This window comes from Dromaius novaehollandiae, chromosome 5 (genome assembly GCF_036370855.1).
Source record: "Dromaius novaehollandiae isolate bDroNov1 chromosome 5, bDroNov1.hap1, whole genome shotgun sequence".
Classification (NCBI taxonomy): domain Eukaryota; kingdom Metazoa; phylum Chordata; class Aves; order Casuariiformes; family Dromaiidae; genus Dromaius; species Dromaius novaehollandiae.
Window position 1 is genome coordinate 76,901,301 of NC_088102.1, and position 17,994 is coordinate 76,919,294.

The following is a 17,994-nucleotide window of genomic DNA, read 5'->3' on the forward strand; positions in this document are numbered from 1 at the left end:
GGAGGGCGGGCGCCACTACCTCCCGCCCCCCCTCCGCCCGGGCTCGGTGGTTCCACCCACTTCCGTTCCCGGACCGGAACGCGGAAGCGTGTGACGGAGGGAGGGGTGCCCGGCTCTCGGAGGTGAGTCTGGGCGCGGGGGGCAGGGATGCTGGCTCCGTTACCGTTTCCCCCTCCCCCTGCTTTTCCCGTTCCGAGTCTCGCGAGAGGAGGCGGGGTTCGCGCGCCGCGCCACACCCTCGCCCCCACCTGCCCCCGACGATCGCGGCGGCCCCCAATGGTCACGGTGGGGGGCGTTTCTTCCCCTAATCGGGGACTGCGCCGGCATCGAAGAGCGTCACCGGCACGCAACGGTCCTGAGTGGCAGTGCCTGGCGATGTCCCCGGCGTTTCTGAGCCGAGGGCTCCGTTTATGTGCCTCTGTCCAAGCCCGGGTTCGGTGGGAGTGAGGAGACGTTGCCTCTCACGGGGCAGGGTGTCGCATGTCCCCTTACGGGTTGTACCATATCTCTGTGTGTAACGCTAGCTCCCGCCGCATAGGGAGATCGGTGAGAGGCCCTGCCTCGTGCGGCGCCTTGCTGAAGATGTAGCAGTGGCCGGCTCTCTGCCCCAGCCTTCCTATGTGCCATTCAGAACCTGCCCGCCTACTGTCTGCAACATCTCGGCCTGTACGGCGGCAGAGAATAAGGTTCCCATTTGCCACTTTTCCTACTTTTTCTGTCTTAACACTTTGTGAGCCTTATTAATGGACCCCCCCATATAAGTTTATTTCTGATAGCAGAATGATGACATTGCATATATATGTATATATGTGGTGTGGGAGCAAATTTCCCTGCCTGGTTTTACGTGGTTATTCATTAGATGGGTTTGGCTGGATCCCGAGCACAGAGATTTTGTAATCCTGAACATGAGCTTGGCACTCTGTGTTACTTGCAGGGACTGATGCAACACTTACAGAACAATGTCTTTGAGATGTTTCACTTGGATGAAAGGTAGAAGAGCCAACAGCGGTTAGGACAACAGAGAAGTCCCCGTCAGCTGTCCATTTGGTATGCCTCTTTCCCTCTTGGCAGGAGTGCACTGCTCCTTTGTTTCATTCCTGGTTTTTATTGTATTCAACTGTATCACACCCCACACCTTTCCTAGAACCCCTGATATGAATGTTTAATATTTGCTAAATATTACGAGGCAGTCAGAAGGTACTGGGAATAAATGATGGAGAGCAGTGCAGCAAATCTGTTATTTCATTGATTTTAATATTATTTCACTGTTTTTCAAAATTGCAGGCATTGAATCAAATTCACTGTGTAAAAGTATTAAATAATAGCATTATTCATAAGGGTAGAACCAACAAGCAAGGGAAATGATAGCATCATATAGCTAAAAAGAAAATGCATAAAATGAGACAGAAATTGAGGAACTGGAGAGTGAGACATACAGGAGGATGCATGTGATCACATCAGTGTTTGTGGATCCTAAGCATGGATGGATATAAACAGATCTGGGAGATTTGCATAGCAGAACCCTAGTATTGAATGGGATGGTGCAAAAAAAGTGGCCAGATGGAATTTGAGAATTAGCATGACGTAGTCCTAGTATAAAGTGGATGTGAGTAGGTGTTTCCTTGACAAAAATGTCTGGCACACACAAGTAATCCTTGCAAATACTCTGTGAAAAGGAAAAAATCAGTTGCCAAAGAAGAAGTGATTAGATGTGTTGTGTTTTTCTTTTCAGTCCGCCCTCCGTCCTGCTGCTCCTTTATAGCGTGGAACTTCCTTAGCATAGTTGTTTCAAGTGGTTTAGCAAAGCTGTTTTTTAATCCATAATAGGATTAGTATCTATTTAGAGTTGACTTTAGAAAACCTTGTCTTTATTTGACTTCCTTTCCCATCTAAGGAGTTTGCAGTTCCTCTGGGAGGATGGATACGCTGAAGGACCGGACAGTGGAAGAGCTCCAGGAGCTGCAAGACAATGCTGAGGAGATCGAGCGCCTGGCTTTGGAGTCTAGGGAGGTATGGGTTAACTTTGCTGCAAGGGACGGCTGGACTTGGTTAGGATGTGTGGCCCCTCACTGGCTCTTGGATCTCCTTTCTCAGGTTCAGGAGCTGCAGCTGGAAAGGGAGATGGCTCTTGCTGCTAATCGGAGCTTGGCTGAGCAGAACCTGAAGTTCCAGTCGCCACTGGAAACCGGGCGCACTGACCTCTCCAACAAATATGAGGAGCTGCAGAAGCTAGCTGAGCGGTGTAAAGAGCAAAAGGCAAAGCTGGGTGAGTGTTTCCAGTTCTTGCGCTCTTTCCTATGAAGTCACGTGGACTGTAGTTAGTGCAATGTCCTTCTTTCTTGCCTCTCCCCACATTGGCCATACTGAGCAGACTGAGAAGCTCTTTAGACAAGCACGGTGGTGGCAGAAAGGACTCTATTGTGTATAAAATCTGTTTTCTCCCATTTCCTGGACAAACTCCACTGGACAGATTAAGGATGCTGTCTCAGCATAAAGCCCTTCCAGTGCAGCTATGGTTAAGGTTCTTTTCTCTTCTGATTTTCGCCTCACATCAACATTTTCCAAGGCAGGAAGGCTCCTCCTGTGAGAGTGAGGAGGGGAACAGAGATGTGACAGAGAAGAAGATAGCTCCTACTGCTCTATCCGTTGCGTGTCTCATATTGCAGAGCAGAGCTGTGGGACAGATGACTAGTGCAGGCACTGTATGACAGGACGATGTGCTAATGATTTTGCTTCGTGTTGCGTTTCACTTTTTGCTCTGCTCCTACCTCTCTTTCCCCAGAGAAATTTTCAGCAGCATTGAATCCTCAGACCTTGCTGGATCTTCTGCAGGTGGAAAGTCAGAAAATTGAAGAAGAGTCTGAGGTGAGCTTAAGATTTAAATCCATCAGTAATTCAAGTGATTTGTCTTTGAAGACTTGCAGTTATGCTCCCAAGCCTAATCCTTTAAATCAAGGATTATCTCTTTGTAATTTGACATTGTTGCTGAAAAAAATGGTTTGCCTTTTCTTTGCTCTTGTGTGGCACAACAGTCCTCTACATGTCTCCAACAGAGACATAACTCCTAAACTAGGTTTGGGGGTAGAAGGTGGAGGGAAACAGTACTGATGCCAAAGCTGTTTTATGTTTCAGAATATGGCTGAGAAGTTCCTGGAGGGTGAGGTACCCCTGGAGACATTTCTTGAGCAATTTTCCGTTATGAGGAAGTTGTCCCACCTGCGCCGGGTTAGAGTTGAAAAGCTTCAGGAGATACTGAAGAAGTCAGAAGTGTCACAGGAGCCCAGCAGAGACTCTCACCAGCATCTACCTCCTCACGTACCTGGGTGTGCAGAGCAGCAGAAGCCACAGTCCTTCCCATCTGGGGCACCTTCCTTCCCTTTGCCCTACAGTCCAGCTCCAGGCATGCCGGTCGGCCCCACAGCCCGTGGAGCTCTCCCTCCTGCTCCTTTCTCTGGAGCCCCAGTCGCTGTGGGACACATTGCTTCCTCTCAGCCCAGCACCCAGCCCACCTTTCCCTATAAACCTCCTCCAGGTCCTGGATACCCGCCAGCACAGGCTGGTGACCTGACACCAGGGTATCCCAAGCCTCCAATCGGAGGCTCATCTTCAGCACCAGGCTACTCTTGGTCTCCATCCAGAGGCCCACCTCCTGCCCCATCTTTTCCTGGCTCACACCCCTCCTCTACTCCACCCCCGAGACCAGGGTACTCTCCATACTTCACTCCTGGGGCAGGGAGACCTCAGTGCCCATACCCAACCCAGCCCCCCCTCCCTAGTTTCCCAATCCCCCCACAGCCTCCCTATCCCTCCGGTCCGTCCCCTCCCTTCGTTTACCCCCCACCTCCAAACCCGCAGCACCCTGCTTGGCCTGGCTACTAAATCAGGACTCCTGGGGAGTGTCCTCTGCTGCTCCCTCCTCTTTGTGGACTGAGGAAGAAGAAAAAGTTGAAGCATTGCTCTTAGGCCCATCCATGTGTTAGCATTATATAGGAAAGGAAGCATGGCTATGATGTGAGGCAGACAGCAGAGGCACCAGGGGTCAGTGAGGCTGATGCTGTCTCCCTGGGCTACACCTTTTTGGGTTGGTTGTGATGATTGCTTGTTGGCTGAAGTGGCCACTTAAGAATCAGTTAGTCCAGGCTCTGAAATAAATACAGGTAGTCAGCTAGATTCTCAACTGAGATACATGGGAATGACATGCACTGATCACATCAGCTGAGAACCTGACTCCTCTGTGAGTGTGCGCATGGATGAGCGAGAGACTCTTCTTTGTATGCGTGTAGTTTTCTCTAACATATGCAGTATAATAATTCTAAGCTTTTTCACAGGTGTTGAAAAGACACAGTGGGAATCTTCTGACAGTATTTCTAATACTAAATACTCATTGCTTCCCTAGGGCCTTCCTGGAAATGAGAAACAGAGCCAGCCAACCTGGCAATCAATTTGTAATTTGTCTTGGCAGGGAGAAGCAGCTAGCTAGCCTGTTGGGATTGGCCAGGCCTTGAGATATGTCTGGCTTTTTTATGCTGATGCAAAATAACTTCCAAACCAGCTCTACTCGAGCTGTTCCCAGCCGACTGTGAGGTCAGGCTTTCCTCATCGCTGCCTCCCTCTGCCCCATGAGCACCAGTCTACTCCAAAGCAGAGGTGGTTCCCAACTGCACTGAGTTCAGGTATTCCCAGCTTGCCAGTGAGCTTCTTTACCATTCCTTGTCCAGCATAGGAGCCGTTCCTCACCTGTCCTGGTTGGGCACTATCTCACTGAGGCACCAAGGCTCTGGTAACTCCCTGGAGCTCAACAGCTGGATGTTATGTGTGTTTATGAAGTAAACTGGGTTGATGTGATGTTTTGAGAGCTGGTGTTATTTTGGGGGTAAGGAGGCATGTGTCTCAGATCATGGGAAACTGGGGAAGAGTGAGGATCGGTACCTGCCATCCAGCTCTTCCCAGCTGACTTCTGGTAGCGTTCTGTGAAACATGGGGCCTCAGCGCCCTAGAGCCCTGGGGGAAAGGGGGGGTTATTCTGGATGTTAAGGGCTGCAACATCCCTTCACTCCTCAGTAAACACTAGATAGCAGAGCAAGTGATAAGTTTTTAATGGAAATGGGATTGGCTTTGCTCAGCACTTTATCCTCTGAATTCTGCTTGTATCCCCCTAAGTTATTTATAAGGAAAGATTACTAATGGACTAGATCAAGATGAATGCCTTTGGGACTTGGTGGAAACAATTCCGTATCTGTGGTTAATTACAATAATAAAACTTGATGAATTGCATGCAGGGTCATGGCAATGATTGTTTTGGGAAATGACGTGGCATCCAGTTGATATTTTCTATCGATTTTTTTTTATGCCCTTTTGGTGTCCTTACACCAACTTCCTCTTGATGTTGTCAGTAAAATCTTTCACCCTCTTGCAGGGACATCTTCTTTCTGAACCATCTTTCTTGCTCTCTTGTTTTCATCTTTCTGAAGAGGCCTGTTTGGTCAGTGCTTTTCTCCATCAGCCGATCTCTTCCCTCCTCTAGCACTGTTTCTCATGCATACCCTGTGCTGTCATTTCTGTTCTCCATTTTCCCTTGCTACTTGGGAAGTTGGTGCTCTAAGGAATGGCATTTGTAGTGTTGGAAGGAAGAGAACAAGGCATAATTACTAGAAAACCAAATTTATTACAACAGTTACTGCTTATTAAATATCTCAGGTTTATTCTCAGTATTTTTATCCTTCCCATGCTCTTCGCGTGTCTGTGCTTTGTTTTATGTCTGCACAAACCTCACGCTCTCCCTTATGTGTTCGCTCAAGCCCCACTCACACGTGTGCACAGGCAGTATCCCAAGCTAACCACTCCTCTTCAAACATCTAGACTTCTAGCGAGTGGCAAACGCAGCCAAGCTTGCATCTTCACAGCTTGCTAAGTAACTCGAAAGACAAGGATATGTCTGTCTTTTTCATGAAGTTCATCCCCATGGTATCTGAGAGCTTTGTAGACAGCAGCAGATTTTGCTTTCAGTCTGGCCCTGCTGGGGAGAGGAGTTGCGGTTATCCTAGTTTAGAGAGACGGAGAAGCAGGCAGCCCGCTTGCAGACTGCTGTGAACGTTGTGGCTCTGTTCTCTGTGCAGATGCAGGGCCTGCTGCTACCCATGTGCCTTTAAGACTCATATGAATAGCTTAAAAAAATCCCACCTTGTACTCTCTCAGGTGGGAGGCCTAGAAACAAGAGGGTAAGTGAGATGAAGCTTTCTCGGAAAGGTGCTCAGATACCAGGATGATAGCAGAGCGCCAAAGCCAAGCTAGACTAGGTCAGAGCTGAGAGATTTGCGATCAGTGCTTGTCACAAGCGGATACTGATCTTCAATGCCTTGAGTTTGGGCAGCCCAGAATGAAGCGCTCAGGTTTGACATTCAGCTGCAAGGAGCACTGGCAGGTTTGGCTCTGAGTTTAGCAGGGGCTCTGAGAAAACCCCACGGCTGGAAATCAGGCTGGGAAGGTCTCCAGCTGGCAGAGGTATTCCCCAGTTTCCTCCCCTGCAAGTGGGACGAGAGCCGTTACATCTACACACAGAAAGGCTTTCTTCCAAGGTGATCAGTGCAGAATTCTCAGGTATTTGTCTTCTCTTTTGTCACTTTTGTTCTTTTTTTTTTTCCCCCCATATGTTGAATTCCACCTTTGTCTGTAGGTCAAGAAAATGACTGATGTAGAAAACAAGACTAATGTTTGCCAAAGTTTAAGAAGCCACAGACAGGCTAATTCAGCAGGTGCTCAATTTAGCTGTCACGTGCATGGATGTCCTGTGATAGCTTTGGGTGGGGAGATAACAGGACAGAAGATGGCTCAGCCCAGGAAGAAAAGGGTGCCCGAGAGGGTCTTACCTCTTGCAGGGGAGTCACACTCTCCGGGCAGAGTGCAAGTCGTAGTCACTATCGGAGGAATTGTCTGGAGGGTTGGAAGATCGGGATGCACCTTCCAGAGCTGTGAAGGGAATAAATCGTGGTGTGCTCCATATCTCCTTGGCTCCGCAAGGAGAGGTGGAAGGGCTGGGGAGCAGACTTCCAGCCCTGGAGCAGCCTATCGCCTGGCATCAACAACAGCAACGGCTGCATCTCACTATGATGTGACTTTCCCTTGAACGTCATGTCTGGTTATTCCCCACTGATGCGTGCAGGAAGGGCACGCAGAGAAGCCGTTCCCTTGCATCCTCCTTGCTACGCCTTACCTGGATAAGCTGACAGGTAGGGGTTCTTGGGAGGCTGCGCGTAGTCGTTGTCCTCCCCCTGTGCTCTCGGCCCCTCGGCCCGCGGCCTCAGGTTGACGGTGCTGTTGCGGTGGAATGAAACTGGAATGGACAGCAGGAAGGAGCGAGCATTAAGGACCGAGGAGGTAGCTCTTGGTGCCAACTGCTTCAGCAGAAGGTAGAAAGTCCTCCCATCCTCTCTCCTGCAAGGCAGGACACCAAGCAGCCCACAGCCACAGTCTCTGCTTGCACCCAAGCAGGGAGGCCTCCGGGAGAGCTGGCAGTGTGGAGGGGCTGAGTAAGAGCAGGACGGGGTGCGCGTGGGGCTCAGCCCTCCCCGCTGAGTCACCAGGGCGCCAGTGAGTCAGAGTGGCAGCAGGCAGCAGGAAGCCGGAGCGGCAGCTCTGCGCGGAGGCCGTTCACACCACAGCCCCGCCGCCTGTGTTGTGGTCTGGGGGCAGCTCGGCGAAAGCGACCTCTGAGCGAGTCCGAAACCCAGGTTCCGCAGCTGGGAGGGGGGCCAGCTTTCGGAGGATGCTGACGGGCATGGGGAGTTGGGAGAGGTGGAGGGAGGGACCGCTGACACTTGCCTCCCCTCCTTTCCCACCCACATGTTCTCCTCACCATTTTGGTTGAATCCTGTGGGGCCAATCCACTGACGCTGCTTCTTCTTTGAGACTGGAAGGGAAAGCAGGGGAGGGTGGTGAGAGAGGACCTGTTAGATCTCCCCAAGGAGCTGCGTGATCCTTCTGCCGGAAGTGGGCTGCATCTCCTTTGGCTGCTTTCCACCCCACGGCTGCTGCCCGCAGGCCACATATGCCATGCCAAATAATCTGCTGTGCCTGGTAATCCCTCTGCCATGTGGTGAGACCCTTTGGATGCTAGGCATAGCTCATGAAACATGGTCCACCTGTTCTTTTGTGTCTGTGCCACGTTTAATCCTCCCGCAGCGTGCAAAATGCTCAGCACTGCCTGATCCAAGAGGCTTTCTGTGTCAGCGCCACACAGGTCAGGCGCAGGGAGACAATGGGAAAAAGGGATTTGTGCTGCTGAACGCCAGGGCAGGAATGGTCCTGCGGGAAGCACCCAGCCCCAGCTGCAGAGGTCTGCCACGAGAGGTTGGCCAAGGAAAAGCACATGCATCTCTGCGGGCATCAGGGCGGATGCAAGGCGGGGGTGCTGGGGGACCAGCAGTTCCGGCTTAGAGCTCGTCACCTACTTTTCTTCATCAGTCTCTTGTACGCAGGGGGTCCACAGATGAGCAGGAAGATGCCGAAGAGAATCAGGGCCAGGAAGATGCTCACGATGGTGCCGGCTCCCAGGCCAGCAGGATGTGGCTTGGAGTCCTGGCCTGGGGAGAGGATGGGTGGGCATCACAAGCTGGGATCACCGTCTCCCAGCAAAGACCAGTGCTGGGAGCCACGGCAGCCCAGCCACCCCTTCTAGGACTGCAGCAGGCAACGGAGGCTGTCTGGACAAGGATATTGCCGTGCCATGCCCCCGGTGCCACCCACTATCTGTAGCTCTGGAGTCACCTCCTCCACCTGCCCCCAGACACCCACAAGGGTAAATCCTGGCTCTCCAACCCGGCGCAGCCACGCTGCTGCTTACACACGACGCTGGTGCGGGAGCAGGTCTGGAGCCCTCCGTGACTGGCAGGGCAGAGGTGGAGGTTGCGGGCGGCACAGGTGACGCCCATCATCGGCGGGTCTTGGAGCGCGGTGCTGGAGGAGAGCTTCCCACACTGCAGCTCCTGGCACATCTGCCTGCCCCGCTCGGCCCGCTGCCCAGGCTTGTCGCACAGCACCTGCCACCGGTCCCCGTGAAACACTTCGATGTGCCCCTCGCAGGGGGTTAGGCCCCCTGCCAGTCTCCGCATGGCCCGGGGCTGGGATCCTGCAGGAGAGAGGCAGAGCAGGGTCAGGGCAGCTGCGAAGGACGGGCAAAGGCAGTGGGGCACAGGCTCGGCGTCCCGTCTGCCCCCACTCCCCAGGAGTGAGCATTTTGCTTCGCCCTGCAGAGGAGAGCAGGGTGCTGTGCTCTGCCTCTGCACCCCGTATCCGCTGGCGTCTGCTGGGTTTCAGGGTATTAGTGCTGCATTTGCTCTGCACCCTGCTCTTTCCCGTGCTTTCCTATTTGTGCACCGCGGCACCGCTGTGTTTGAAACCCAGAGCTGCAACAGCATGGGGCCAGAGGGGGCTGCTGCCAGGAACCGAGCATGATATGGAGATTTCCTGTTTTGTCTTCTCACGAGAAAGAAAAAGCGTGGGAGTGGGTGGATGCCTGAGTGTGGCGGGGCAGCAGTGCCCCATGGGCAGTGCAGGTCCGGGAGGAGTGGCAGAGCCACGGGGGACCAGAGGATGGAGGTGTCCGGCAGGAGGCGTGGGAAGAGATTACATCCCTACTTATGGAGGGCTTCGGCTGCCCGGCCTGCAGCCAGCTGGAAGTGGGGTGTCTGGTTTAGCAAGCACCTGGGTCCTCCCATCTCCACCAGATGCCCAGCTTAGGACTGCCGTTGCAGGAGAGGAATAACTCCCTGAACGCTGACCTTGCGCTCCCCGAACCGCTAACCATGCCTGCCCTCACCTCGCGCTGACCGACCCACAGGCATGGGACTAGCGAGCTAGTCCGAGGGAGGACGTGCAACTGAGGTGGCCCCCGTGCCGGGGAGAAGCTGTCTCACCAGAGCAGATGATGAAGGCGGGCACTTTCCCCCGATGGTCGCTCGTTTGATTGAAGCAGTCCAGGACCGAGTGTCTCTTGCAGGACCTCTCCATCTCCCACCTCACCGGTAAGTGGCTCCCTGCCTCTGGCGCCATGCTGTGGTCACTGATGAGGTCACCGCAGTTCACCGCCTCGCAGATTCGGGGAGCCAGGTCAGGCCAGGCGTTCACATCGGCCCCTACTGCGCCCCACAGCCCCTGCCTGTACAGTTCCACGAACCCCGAGCAGCTGAAGTTCCCATCCACCAGCCTCAGCCTGGGAGCACCTGGCGAGGAGACACAGCCAACCAGGACGTCACTTATGGACCTCATGTGGCAAAAAGTCCCCAGCAGCTGTGTTGCACAGGCAGCAAATCACTCCTGTGCCTATTTAATTGGAGAGGTGATCTCTCCATCTGCAAGTGCAACTGTCCTCATCTGGGGATGTGCTGCATCCCCAGAGTATCTCACTGTCTGTGTGCACCACCCATCCCTCTGCCAGGTGTGTGGCACCTGGGCCACCCCACTTGCTGTAGCCACCAGGCTGTGGAGCTGCTGGCCCATATGCCATCATGGAGCTGGTAATCGTCCCACTCGCCAGCTCCCACGTGGTCCAGACCTCCCCTTCCGTGTGCTGCAGAGACGGGACAACCCACCACTCACCATCCCCTTGCCCCATATGTCCATCAGGGGGACAGTGCCAACACAGCAATCACCTCCTGATCCTGCTGTGTGTGCTAATGGGTGAGGCTTAATTGCACTATTAATGCTGCAAACAGCATTAATGAGACCCAGGGATCTCACTGAGACACCCATGTCTTACAGGTTATATTGGCTCATTTGCTCCCCGTTGCTGCGCTGCAGCCGGTGGATACCTTTTCACCAGGCCACAGCCAGAGCAGCCGGGCAGGGACGGGCTCTTACCAGCAGGCTCCAGTGTGGTGGTCTCAGGCACCGGCGGAGGCTTGGTGGTAGTTTCGGCCGGCTCTGAAATGACAAGGGAAGTGCCAGGTGGGGCTGGCTGGGCCACAGAGCCACGGGGGCAGTCAGGGAGGGGGCAGGCAGCTGGGCTCACCGCTGCAGGCCAGAGTGATGTAGTCCGTGCAGTTGGTTAGTCTCCAAACGCACCCCGCCAGCGGAGCCACCATCGCCCTGCACGCCAGCAGCTTCACGCACACTGCCTTCCCACGGGAGAAGACGAGCTGGAGGGTTTCGGCGGTGGGGGGGCCGCAGCCCAGCTGCTTGCAGACAGTGACAGCGGCAGCAGCTGCGTCCACCCTGTCCTGGGACACTCTGCTCCACTGGTCATGCCGCTTCACCTCCAGCACCCCCGAGCATCGGCAGCCAGTGTCGGTGAGCTGCAAGGCTGGCTCTGTGGGGAAAGCACAGGCATTAGGGGCTTTCCTCCTCTCCCCGCGAGCTATCAGCATGTTTTCCACTGCGCGGTGGTGCCGGGGCGCCCACCAGCGTGCGGGAACCTGGTGGCACTGCTGCAGCCGGCAGGACTGGCCTTCGGAAAGCCCTGGGCTGCTCGTTATCCATCTCAAGATGTGCCCAGGTCCTGGTCACCAGCATGCTCTGAAATGGCAGCAAGGGCTGCTCACAAAATGGAGCAGGAGGGAAAAGGCGCCGGTTAGGGGATGCACGGAGAGGTGCGGGTGTGAGCGCCGGTCGAGGTGCGTGCGCCATGCTGGCGAGCCCACATCCGCAGGACCTGCGCGCGGGCTCTGGGCACCCAGGAGGGATGGCCCTGCATCAACACTCACCTTCGGGGCTCGGGGCGGCTTCTCCACAGCTGGAGAGGGCTGCAAAGGACAGAGACGTGAGTTATGTTCCTGCCCCCTAGCCATGATGCAGCCGCGCGGGCTGATGGCACCTCTGTCACGGGAAGCGTCCCATGCAAAGGGAGATACAGATGCAAAGACACTCCCCGGACCATGCAGTGTGCCCTGAGCCTTTTGATGGCATTACCCTCCTAGTAGCACTTGCCTAAAGGGATTTGGGGTCCTGCTCCTGAGAGCCTGCTTGCTGGCTGGATCCTTGCTGAGATGAACCACACAGCCCCAGAGCCAAGCTCTCGGTGAGCAACACACGCTGAGGAGAGCAGTCCAGAGACGCCAGTGCACTCACGCGGGCTCCCCATGATCCAAAACCTGCCTTGGGAGCTGTCGTGCTGGGCGGCCATGACCAGAACTGGTGCGCGGAGCCCCACCACATCTCCAGGGGTTGAGGGCACCAGTGTCTCCAGGCTCCTGGCAGCCACAGACTACTTTTTGCTGGAGGTTTACCAATTCCCGTGAAACCTCCTTGGTGCTCTGCATGATGCTTTGGTGCCACATCACTCACTAGGGAAAATTGGCATCTTTGCTGCCGCTGTCAGCCCAGACCCCCGGTCTCTAGCTTAGCTAACACGCTGGGGTTTCTGCATTATGCATCCACCCTCTTCCCTCCCAATGCCATTTTCCTGAGTCATTAAAGAGCATTTTCTGGCTTTCATGGGGAATCTGCTCTCACCTCCTCCTCCTCACGCCTTTAATTAAAAAAAAATATATATGAACGACCTCATGTGGCTTGGCCATATGGCTTCCTGCCAGGCCAACTGCACAGCAGACCTGCCTGCTGGCATCCCTCTAGCACCAAGTGCCACAGGGTCCTGGCCTCCAATGCATGCCAGGCAGGACCAAGCACCCACAGATACCTTCGTTTGTGGCTGTTGCTGCTTATTTCAGCCAGGCAGGTTTCAGTACCTGTGATGGCAACCACTTTTTGTTTTAATTTGGGTTGCCTGCCCCATGCTCTCCGTCGTTGCTTGAGGCTGGCTCAGTTGCAAGGTGGCTCCGGAAAAGGAGGTGAGGTGGCCCCCCCCCCATGAGCAGAGACCCCCCAGGCTCAGGTGGCTAGTGGTCCCAGCACAGGGCGACATTTGTGCCAGGAGAAACATGGGATGGCTGGGGCAGCCCCGAGGAGGTAGCTGGGTGCGCTGTGCTGCTGGGCCCGATACTCGCTCAGGAGCTGCTCCAGAAGGAGACGTTAATGCATGAGCTCCTGCAGAGCTGTGTCTGCAGATGGAGAGCTGAATGCCCCCGAGCATCCAGGTGATAGCACTGGGGCAGTGATGACCGTCTTGGGGACCAGGAGACTCCTGGGGTCTTGGGGGCTAGCACCCACGTGGTCCCGGCTGCAGCATGCCCCTCTGGGTTTGCACTTGCTTCACTCCCAGGCTGTAGCTGGGCAGCAGCTCCACGCCTTCATGCTGTTTTTTTGGTTCAAAGCCCCTTTCTCCTTGCCCTAGCCCTTCCCTAGCCTTGCCCAAAAGTCATCCCAAACCACTCTTGCTCAGAGGCGAGGGGGGTGGAGGGCAGATGCACAGGATCCCCAACCTCAGCCTGTTTCCCTGGAAAAAGCACTTGGGCACGAATCTAGTGCAGCCCATGGTGCCGGAGCTGGACCTTGCTGCAGTGTTGAGCCTGAGCTCTGCCTGCCCCACAGGACCCTGTCACGACCCACCAGCCCCCAAAAGGATGCCCCCCCCCACCCAGGGTACTCACCCCACATCCCCACTGCAAGCAGCAGTCCCAGTGCGGGATGCTGGGCCGCCATTGGGACCGCTGGCTGCCTCCTCCACCCCAGTGCTGGCGGCTGAGCAGGAGGGTGCTCAGGGTGCTGACGCCTCTGCCACCCGGCCCGGAGAAGGGTGGCGAGGGGGGGGACTGGGAGGAACAGGCTGTTTTTCCTCCCTCTGTGGTTTTCTACGTCACATTTCACTCGTTTGAAGTCTGAACCCGTCAGCTTCCTTTCCAGATCCTGCAGAATATGAAAAAGGGTGATGAGGAGAGAGAAACCCAGAGGGCTCGGCTCTGTCCCCATTCCCATCCGCACCTCCATCCCCATTCCCATCCCCACTTCCATCCCCATTCCCATCCCATTTCCATCCCCATCTCTATCCCTATCTCCATCTCCCTCTCCATCCCCATCCCATTCCTATTCCCATTCCCATCTCCATTCCCATCCACATCCCATCTCCATCTCCATTCCCATCCACATCCCCATTCCCATCTCCATCCCTATCCCCATCTGCATTCCCATCCCTATCTCCATGCCCCATCCCCACCTCCATGCCCCATCCCCATCCAATTCCCACCCCATCCCCATCTCCATCCACATCCACATCCACATCCCCATCCCCATCTCCACCCTCATCTCCATTCCCATCCCCATTCCCCATCTCCAGCCCTGTCCTGTGACACTCCAGCTGTCTCCCTGGGTGAGAATGGCCAGGGGAGCCTGGCGCTGGGACCCTCCAGGACTGGGGTCACACCAAGCCAGGGGGGACACCAGGGGTTTCAGGATGGTCAGATTAGGCAGCAGGCTGCCTTCACAGCAGGGTGGAGGAAAAATCCCAATTCTAGCAGCAGGTCCATTGACTATGAGTGTCAGTGAAATATTTCAGTGCAGGATAATGCTGCCAGCAGAGCCGACATCGGATTTCAGTGGGGAAAACCAGTGATTGCCACTAAACTCAATGCCCCTGGCCTTGAGGGTCTGTCTGGGCTGGGATCCCACCTGGAGAGACATGAGGTGGCTCTTACGTAACTCCAGTCCCCGACAGAAATAGCCTCCCCTGCTTCAGCAACAACTTCCCCTTGCCCTCACCAGCTTTCTTTTTCTCTCCCCTTCTATATTTACTCCCTTATCGCTCCCTGCGGTCGCCAGTGGAGGTGAGCAGCTTTGTTGCTCTGGGGCAGGAAATCTGCAGCACCCACTGCTGCACGAACCACCAGGCCCTGCTCTGAACTGCACGGGAGCTGCACGCGGGTGGCCTGAGCTGACCGGGCACAGGTACAGGCACGAGCACCCCAGCCACGTGCCCCACCAGCAGCACCCGAAGCACCCCAACACCAGCACATGGAGTTTGCCCTTCAGCCAGCAATGGGTATTCCTGCCCTTGGGATGTGCTGTGGTGGGCCAGTGGGGGGTCGGGCTGGTCCCGTTTCTCCCTATTAATCCCAGGAAACTGCATGGCCCTGCAAGGCACATGGGGTGCAGTGGTGATGGAGAGGGGAGGGAGAGGCAGTGATCAATAAAGCCCTAATTAATACTTCCAAATCCAGGTCATGCATGCTAATGAAGATGGCTGTTATCCATTGGCCTGGTGATGTTTCTGCGAAGGGGAGCGTATCTCATGTGTGCCTGGATGCCAGACTGCTTACTGTGCCTGGGGGGCTGTTCAATGAGGTTAGCAAGAGCTATCCCCCTCCTTGCACCCTCTCTGGTCCCTCATCCTAAGGCGAGGGATCTCTATGCCTCACTGCCTCCTCCCTGTGATGCACAGCAGCAGCCCCATCCTGCCCACTTGGGCATTGCCCTGCAACCTGGTGCAAGGGCCGGCTGCTCTCTGCTGAGGTCCTGCTGAGCACTGGGGCTGGGGGAGGAAGGAGGGAGCAGCAGGGCTCACCCCTCACCCCAGCTGCCCAGCCGCAGTTTCCAAACCCTTGACTGTGCTACCAAGCACCCAGGCCCCCCCCGGCTCTTATGGGAGGTTCCTGCATCAAAACTAGTGCTGGGCTAAAGATTTTCCATGACTCAAGAGGAAGTTTTCTGGGATAGTGGGTGGGTGGCAGGCAGTGGGCAGAAATGCTCGGAGAGGATGGGCAGAGATGGTCAGGGAGGATGGCAGAGATGCTTGAGGAGGATGGCAGAAACGGTCAGGGAGAACGGCAGAGATGGTCGAGGAGGATGGCAGAGATGCCCCATGCTGGTATGGCACAGGGAGGTGTCTCAGGGGCTGGGGACCCTCCGCTAGGCTGCATCACACCCGGGGCTCTCTACTCACTCTCACTGGAGCATGGAAATGTCCCTGCAAGACAGGGGATGAAGGCGGTGCGATGGGTGGGAACACTTCGGTCAGTGAGGACTGGCTGATCCCCATGTGCTTCTGAGCAGGCCAGGATCAGTGCTGCCTCCACATCTGGCTTATTTTGGTGGTACTTGGAACCCTTGCTGGCTGCTGGGTCTTTGCACTGACTGTTTTCAGCCCTGATGGGTAAACCCTGCTCACACAGCTCAGGGGGTGTTAGAAAGATGAGGCCAAAATCACAGCGGCCGAAGACATCTTCCAGTCTCAGTTATCAATTCTAATATTATTCATGGGTGGAAGCAGGCAAGGGCCAGGTTTCTGAAAAGTATTTTTACTGTTTCCTAGCTGGAAAAGAAATTAAAAAGTGCAGAAGGAGTTTTTCCTCCCTATTCCTCACCCCTCCTGTTTTTCTCCCCGCTGCTGCATTATAATGACAAAGAGGCAAACACATGCTGCTATCCCACAAGGCTCTTTCCATGTTGACCACCAGCTTTTAACAACTGAGTAAAACAAACATTTTGGCTTGATGAAAAATAATAATTCCTGCAAAATTTTCCCTCCATGAAACAACGCTCCTTTTCCCCCATGACCTCCATGCTGGGAAATGCCCTGGTACCTGTCCTGGCTGCACTCCCGTATGATTTTAGCCTTTCTGAGCCCTGTTTTCAGCAAGGTTTTATCACCCAAGAAACACAAGCAGCCTCCTGGAAAGCAGCTGGCACTAGTAGTGTTGCTGGCAGCTGAGCGGCGGGTCGGTAAGTCTCTGGACTAAACACTTGCTCTTTTGTAAATATTCATGCTAGAGCGCTCCCCCATTTACGTTTGGTTACACTTTGCAGCAAGGCACATGAATAGTTGATGGCAGCCCTGCTCAATTATTCATGGGCGTATTACAGCGTGGAGGAGCGCGGGCTCCAGGGCGGTTAGCAGCATTTCATCCCTCGTTACGTGGAGGCTCGAAGCAGCACGTTTGCACAGAAAGTGTGTTTTGATCTGCTGCAGGGTGCCGGTTTGCTGCAGTTGCACTGTGCTGTGAAGCACGTGCTCTGGGTGCTTTTCAGGCACTAGGACGTGCTTCACCTGGGTTGCTGGGTTTGTTGCAGGCTCACATTGAAATGATTTGGGTTCAACGGTGCTGGACCTGCTGGATGAGGAACGTGCAGGGGAAGAAGAGCCACCGGGAGCAGCGGTGCCTCTTCTCACCCAGGCCAGCGGTCTCCGGCAGCCGCAGCTGAGCCGGGAAATCCCTATCAAGCTGAGTCTGTCACATGAGATGAACGTCTGGGCCAGCTGCACCAGTAACTCTGCTGGCCCTGCAGCAGGGAGGTCTAGCCCTGAGAACCCCAAATCTTACCCTAATCACCCCAGGGTGCCTAAATCCAATGGGATGTATGGAGGGCAGCTGTCCAGGTCTCCCCTTGGAGAGGAATTTGGACCTGGAGGCTGGAGCTGCTCTGAGGCACTACAGGCAGCGTTTGCTTGGCGGCTCTGCTCCAGCACCCCTGCAAACTGCTCGCGATGCACATCAACACAGCCTTTAATCTGGTCACGAGAGGAGGGCATCATCTATGTATTCTGACAGATGATGATGATTATAAAATCTTTCTAGAGGGGTCAGAGAGGGAGGGAGTGATCAGATGTACTAATGCGCTCCTTGCCCATGAGAAGCAGCCATTTAAAATGTAGGAGCTGCCTTCAATGTAAATATGAACCAGCTTGTTAGCTGTTACTGTGGCATTATTATCCTAATGATCATGGAGGTGATTTTTCTTAGCACCTGCCACCGACACGCGAGTGCATTAATAACTCCACTGCTGGCAGAAATGGCATTTCGCAGCAGCTGTCGAATAAACGTCTGGCCCTGATGTACTGCTCTCATGGCTGGAGATGACCCCTCTGCCCCTCAATGCCAAAGCCCAGGCAGGAACCGAGGACCCCTCCAGGTGAGCAGAGCTCCCTGGTCCTCCATGCTGAGGCTGCTGTCAGAGGGGATGCTGAGGACGCTGGGGATGGGGCACTGCAACTGCTCCTCGGACATGCTGGGGTCAACGCGGCACTGACAAGCACCCTTGCAAACACACGATGGACTTTGATGACTTCTTCCCAGCCTTGATGTACCATTCCAGTGTCTCACGAGCTTGGCCGGCTTCTGATGCACGAGCAACACGCCTCCCCCCCCAGCCCTTGCCTGTGCCCCCAGCCCCTTT

General features: G+C 54.8%; 2 protein-coding genes across 7 annotated transcripts; one reads left to right on the forward strand and one right to left on the reverse strand.

The window, feature by feature from the left end:
* The first annotated feature begins 13 nt into the window (after nucleotides 1-13).
* On the forward strand, nucleotides 14-5,274 carry VPS37C (VPS37C subunit of ESCRT-I). Of its 3 annotated transcripts, none has more exons than XM_064513397.1 (7): nucleotides 57-122; nucleotides 525-686; nucleotides 935-1,047; nucleotides 1,895-2,010; nucleotides 2,095-2,266; nucleotides 2,783-2,865; nucleotides 3,133-5,274. In XM_064513397.1, exons 4-7 carry the CDS (start codon nucleotides 1,918-1,920, stop codon nucleotides 3,877-3,879), a joined length of 1,095 nt encoding a protein of 364 aa, XP_064369467.1. In that variant the 5' UTR covers nucleotides 57-122; nucleotides 525-686; nucleotides 935-1,047; nucleotides 1,895-1,917; the 3' UTR covers nucleotides 3,880-5,274. The 3 variants fall into 3 exon arrangements, with proteins under 3 accessions (XP_025965039.1, XP_064369467.1, XP_025965040.1); XM_026109255.2 differs by having other exon boundaries at nucleotides 65-122; nucleotides 539-686; XM_026109254.2 differs by lacking the exon at nucleotides 525-686 and having other exon boundaries at nucleotides 14-122.
* Nucleotides 5,172-13,592, reverse strand: CD5 (CD5 molecule). 4 transcript variants are annotated; one of them, XM_026109250.2, is made up of 11 exons: nucleotides 13,479-13,592; nucleotides 11,697-11,735; nucleotides 11,006-11,302; nucleotides 10,855-10,917; nucleotides 9,912-10,217; nucleotides 8,840-9,124; nucleotides 8,448-8,579; nucleotides 7,853-7,906; nucleotides 7,211-7,330; nucleotides 6,867-6,966; nucleotides 5,172-6,013 (listed from the first exon to the last, which is right to left on the reverse strand). In XM_026109250.2, exons 1-10 carry the CDS (start codon nucleotides 13,528-13,530, stop codon nucleotides 6,881-6,883), a joined length of 1,434 nt encoding a protein of 477 aa, XP_025965035.1. In that variant the 5' UTR covers nucleotides 13,531-13,592; the 3' UTR covers nucleotides 5,172-6,013; nucleotides 6,867-6,880. The 4 variants fall into 4 exon arrangements, with proteins under 4 accessions (XP_025965035.1, XP_025965037.1, XP_025965038.1 ...); XM_026109252.2 differs by having other exon boundaries at nucleotides 5,172-6,016; XM_026109253.2 differs by having other exon boundaries at nucleotides 5,172-6,521.
* Nucleotides 13,593-17,994: the final 4,402 nt, after the last annotated feature.